Here is a 5,886-nt window from a genome sequence, read left to right as displayed (position 1 = left end):
CTCTAAATAGCTGTGCAATTACTTTCAATTTTCTGCAAAAGCTCCTACCAAAATTTTTATTGCCAATCCACCCCCTCTTGGCCGATTCCATCGATCGATTAACTCAACACTTATGAAGGAACCGACGAAGTGATGAAACAAAGATAAGTCTTCTTAACCATAGTTACGAGAATTTCAAGAAGAAACCCGATGAAGACATCAAAGCTATGATAGATATATTTTCTATTATTTTCAACGATCTCAAGGGATTTAGAGAAGTAATCCCTAATGAGAAGCTTGTGAGGAAGATGATATACTCTCTTACAAAGTCGTGGCAATCGAAAAAGACAACTATTATCGAAGCTAGAGGCCTAAAGTCTCTCACTCTCGACGAATTGATTGGTTCTCTTCTCACTCATGAGTTGATGGTGAAGGAAGAGGAAGATGATGAAGAGAAGAAGGAAAAGAAGAAGAAAGAAAAGAAGAATGAGGTAGGCATTACCTTCAAATCCACCAACGAGAGCTATCAAGATTCAAGTGAAGAGGTGGATGGAAATGATGATGAAGAATAAGAGATGGTCAAGCTTTCCAAAAAGTTTAAAAGATTCATGTCTTCCAAGAAGTGACACATGAATCAATGAATAAGAAGGGTCCCCCGGTGTGCTTCAATTGTCAAAGAACGGGGCATGTCAAGTATAAATATATCCTCCTAAAGAAGAAGGGAACATCAAAGAAAAAGGCATTTGTAGCATCTTGGAGTGATGAAGATGACTCCAATGATGATGAAGAAGTAACCAACCTATGCCTCATGGCCATTAAAGAAGATTCTGAGGTATCTTCTAACCCAAATGAATTTAATTCATGTTCTTTTGATAAGTTACAAGATGCCTATAATGAGTTATATTTGGAATTTAAGACCATGAATTCTAAATATAAGAAATTAATTTCAATATTTAAAGTTGAAAATGATTTGATTTTGAAAGCCAAAGTTGATTTTGAAAATCAAAATAAAATTTTGAAAAATGATTTAGAGCTTTCAAAAGTTAAAATCAATGATTTAGAAAAAAAAATTGATTTGAAAGTTAAGCTTAAGAGCTTAACAAAAGAAAAGGAATTAATTTCTCAAAACAACTCATTATGTTTAAAAATGGCAAAATGCTCATATTGTCATTTTTACGGTCAGTTGGAACATACTTTTCATTTGAAGAAAGGAAAACATTTTAAAATTAGACAAGTATGGGTTCCTAAAGGGACAAGGGGCATTGAAACTAACGTCCAAGGATCCAAAGCAATTTGGATACCAAAATCTAAATAAATGTCTCTTGTAGGTGTGTGGGAGCAATGGTAATAAAAATGAAGAAATTGAGATGATCTAGTCACACTTGAAAATGAAAGGGTAACCTCCTCTAAGCCTAATGTTTCTATTTTGATTATTTGGTTGCTCATTTAGTTTATGCATGCATGAGTTTTGATTTTAAATGATTTGATGTTTTCCATCTCATGTATGTTGAAAAAGTTTTATGATGAACATTTTAAAGTTTTAATGATTTTTCATAATTTTTAGTTCATCATAGTTAATTTTGGTCAAAATTGGTTTTAAATGTAAATGATATATCTCTAAAAATTGATATCAACTTTTCAAATGTTTTGATTTTACAAATTTTAAAATTTTCACCTAAATTTTTATGCACATGTACTTAATTTCTACATTGGATATTGCATAAAGTATTTTAGACTTGGATATATTGAATTTCATGTGATACTAACATGGTTTTTACTCTTTGTTGAAATTCAATTTTGTTTAAGTGTCAAGCTTTTAAAGTTAAATTTTGTTTGAAATGCATTTTTTGAGGGGATCTTTGATTTTTCAAATGTTTTAATGTCAAATTTATCACTTACTCTCCAAAGTTATTTTAGAACTTTAAAATTGAATTCTTTTTTATTTAACAAAAGGAAGGAGAAATATTGGGTTTGAAAAATTCAATTTCTTAATGAAAAAGGGGGAGCTGAACATTTTCACATATTTTCCAACAATTGATATTTTTTCATTAAACATTTTAATAAGGGGGAGTTTTGCCAAAAAAATTCAAATGTTTTGTTATATCAAAAAAGGGGAGATTGTTGAACTATATTTTGATATAACAATTAAGGCAAAATATTTTTTGGACTTGAATTGAATTTATTCAAAAGTTTTCAAAAATAATTCAAAGTCCTTAAAAGTGGAATTGAGCACAAAATACGTTTTTCAAGTAGTACCGATATTGTTCTTACAGTATCGATACCTAATGAACAAGTACCGATATTGTTCATATAGTATCGATACCAAAGGTAAGGGAAGTATCGATACTCACTAGGTAGTATCGATACTACCAGTATTGCTCAAATTCTAGAATGCAAAAATGGTACTGATACCCAAAGGGGTACCGATACTACTTTACATAGTAGTAATCAATACCATATGTGTTGTATCGATACCACAAGGCCCAACAGCTAGTTAACGACTAGTTTATTTAAAATAAACAAAGGCAATACTTATACTCCCTTTAGGAGTACCGATACCCTCTGTACTAGGCAATTTTATTTTGCAGTGTTTTCATCCCCAACGACTCTAAACAACCCTCAACGGCTAGAAACGACCACAACAAGATTCCAACATATAAATACTAGTTCAAGACACTTGACGAAGGTTAGAGAACCTACCCAAGAATTCAAGCACAAGAGAAGAAATCTTTCATTCTTAATTTCATTCTCTCTTGTAAATATTTATTCTTTGTGAGCTTAATTCTTGTAAAAACCTACCTTAAAGGGTTTTCTTGTTTACTTTTTTGTTTCCTTTATTGTAAAGGGGTTGGTTCTATCTTAGCAAAGTGAAAAAGATTGGGAGTGTAAAGGTTATCTCTTGATCCTTTAAAAAGAAAGAACAAAATAGTGAATTTGTTAGAAAATCCCAAGTGAGGAGCTTAGGTAGTGGAGGTAGACTTGGTTAATAAGTTGAACCACTATAAATCATTGTGTCAATTGCTTGATCATTTATTTCTCCTTACTCCCTAAACAATTTCTATCAATTCCCCCATTTGCAAATTTTTTCGGTTGTTTAATTTGAGCCTCTTCAAATCCTAATAGATTATAACCAAGAATTTCTTGAAAATAACTTTTAAAGTTATAATAGAAATAGTTGTATAATTTACCTGATTTATTATGGAGTGTTGGAAATGAATATTGCAAAATCATACTATTAGCACTGACAGGACAAATAAAAATATAAATAGCAAATGAACTTTTGAAAACATGTCGTAGTGAAAACCGCTACCTTAGAAACAAATTTGCCCCGATGTGCATAATCGCAGCAATAGGCGGATCGTCCCCCGAGGTTAACACATTCGCTTCGAGAATTCGTACACTCGAAATCGAAGTGGACTATAGTGGTACCGCTCTTCTGAAGCACCAGAGAAAAGTTAAAAAGCTTAGAAAGCCTCTCCATTTATGGGATGAAGGGACAAAAACTTCAAAGCATAATTCATAAAAAATCTTATTTAAATTTCTAAATTTAAACTACATTACTACTAAAATAAACAAATGAACCTAGCCACAAAGCAATCTAGATTCATGGTTTAATTTACATCCGTTTGTAACTCTTGCAATTATTTTTGCAACTCTTGTAATTAATCTTGTAACTGACACAATAAACAACTTTGGACATAGCTAAAATATCGTCTAGATACATCCAAATGTTCACAGATTCAAATTCTAGAAATTGACTGTTATGACAGCTAATTACTCAGTTGTTACCCTCTGAAAATTTAAATCGAACATACCACTGTGCAACCTATAAATACGAATTTTCTCCAAAAAGATAGTATCTGTGCAGACGTGTCGAAGACACATATTGTCACGAGCACGAGACGAGATGGACAGCGGCGACGGAAACGCAAATGACCCCTTATTCTCTATCACTCAACAAATGAGGGAAGCATGAACACTATAAATACCCAAGTCAGTGGTATTTCCCACTCAATGTGTGATAGTATTTTTACGCATTACCAATAAAGAGAATGTAATATTTTTTATTTCAACTTAAATTGTTATTCAAATTAGTTTAAAAAGTTACACTTTTGATAAATTTTTTGTTACAACCGATTTTTATCTATTTTTAATTTTATATTAGTGGATTGTATTTTAGACTTATCTAATTTTACAAGGTAAGATTTTTTCTTTAAAATTTATATTTGGCATTAGCTTTATAAATATTTGAGTCAGAATAAATTAAATTTGAATTAAAATTAAAAATTGAATTAATAAGATAATATTATATTTTTATATATTATATATTTAAAGATAATTATTTTAATATTTTTTATATACGCAAAGATTGTGGGAGATTATTGAATTTGAATCAAACAAAATACTACTATGTTGTTAGGTTAGTAAAAAACAATGGGAGAATTAAAATGTAAATTGATTTTTATTGATTAATATGGTAGTCAATTATACCTCCCAATAAAATATGAAGTTATTAGTAATTAAGATGGAAGCAATCCCTTGAAAAAATCCACCAACTTGAAGTAATCTCCAATCACTCTCTCATCTACACCGTTCCTCACCAACTGCGGAAAAAACAACCAAAAAGCGGAGGCCACCACAAAGCCCAAAGCCAACGGCCCGGAAACCACCGGGTGTAACCTCATTTTCTCGGGCATCGCCTTCTTCACTGCCACTTCCACCGCCACCGCCACTCCATGCAAGATGAAAAACCACGTTACCTCCCAAGTTGGAGCCACGCGAGTCAAGTAATAATAAATCAACTCATGCATCAAACCGGAGACCACGAACACGGCGACGACCGCCGGCAAGAAAACCCACATCGGTCCGAGTACCCGAGCCGAAACACGACGTATGGGGTAATATACGGTGGGGCGTAGAATGCTAGTAACCATGAGGTTCCATCTACGGCCCCAGAAATCTTGTAAAGAGGTGGCTAGGTAGGGTTCGTTGAACTGTGGCTCGAGCTCGAACCCAAAGATGGCTCGAGCCGGGAGTGCGGCCAAGGCTAGGATGAGCTCAACCTCGATATAGGTGTGGACACAGTACATCGCTAGAACCACATTTTTATGGAGATACTGTTTGTAGTAATAAGAATGGTAAAGTAGAGCTAATATTAGAACTTTTATGGCAAACAAAATTGATTTTGATCTATCGGGTGGTTTAGATTTGCTTCGAGACGGGGCTGCTGCTTTGGGTTTAATGGGGAGAGAAGCTAAGGAAATGAAACGGAAAAGGCTTGGTGGCGGCGGTGAGAGCGGTGGTTGGTCGAAAGCAAAGAGGAGGAGCTTGAAATTGCAGAGCCAAGCGAGGAAGAAGGCGGTGATGCCGCCGATATGGGCGGAGGGGATGGTGAGAGGGATGTAAATGAAGAGGATGAAGATTGGGGTCAAAGAAATAAGCCTGAAAATGCCTTTGGGGAGTTTTGATGATAGGTAGAAGCAGCAAGAAAGGGAAATTATAGTCAAAATCCCTACCTTGATGAAGCTTTCAAGCTCATCCTCCATTTGATTTTCGTCTTGTGAATCCCTGGAACCTTTTTTTTTTTTTTGGAATTGTGAAACTATATTAATATTGATAAGAAATATAGCTGATAATTCATTAATTTAGATTTCAAACGGATATCGTCTCTCGATTGTTACCAAGTGATACTGATGCCACTTTCTGTCGTTTTCTAGTTAATTAAATTAATCTACCATAGTTGTGTTTTCATATTTCTTTATATATAAATTACATACTAAATAAAGATATTATTATGGGTAAATTACCTCCATTCACCCCTCATCTGTTTTTTCGTTTATATTTTACTCATTAGAATTCCAATTTAATCATTAACTTTTCGAATTACTCTTATTTTAATTACTTTTT

At 33.4% G+C, this 5,886-nt stretch overlaps 1 protein-coding gene across 1 annotated transcript; it reads right to left on the bottom strand.

Moving 5' to 3' along the window:
* Positions 1-4,422: 4,422 nt before the first annotated feature.
* Positions 4,423-5,563, bottom strand: LOC120115965 (probable long-chain-alcohol O-fatty-acyltransferase 5). The gene has a single exon (XM_039136568.1). The coding sequence runs from the start codon at positions 5,523-5,525 to the stop codon at positions 4,500-4,502; it is 1,026 nt and encodes a 341-aa protein (XP_038992499.1). The 5' UTR covers positions 5,526-5,563; the 3' UTR covers positions 4,423-4,499.
* Between the last annotated feature and the right edge of the window lie 323 nt (positions 5,564-5,886).

This window comes from Hibiscus syriacus, unplaced genomic scaffold (genome assembly GCF_006381635.1).
Source record: "Hibiscus syriacus cultivar Baekdansim isolate YM2019G1 unplaced genomic scaffold, ASM638163v2 tig00000910_pilon, whole genome shotgun sequence".
NCBI classification, from domain to species: domain Eukaryota; kingdom Viridiplantae; phylum Streptophyta; class Magnoliopsida; order Malvales; family Malvaceae; genus Hibiscus; species Hibiscus syriacus.
The sequence above is the reverse complement of the archived record's forward strand: the minus strand, read 5'-3'. Positions and strand labels throughout refer to the sequence as shown.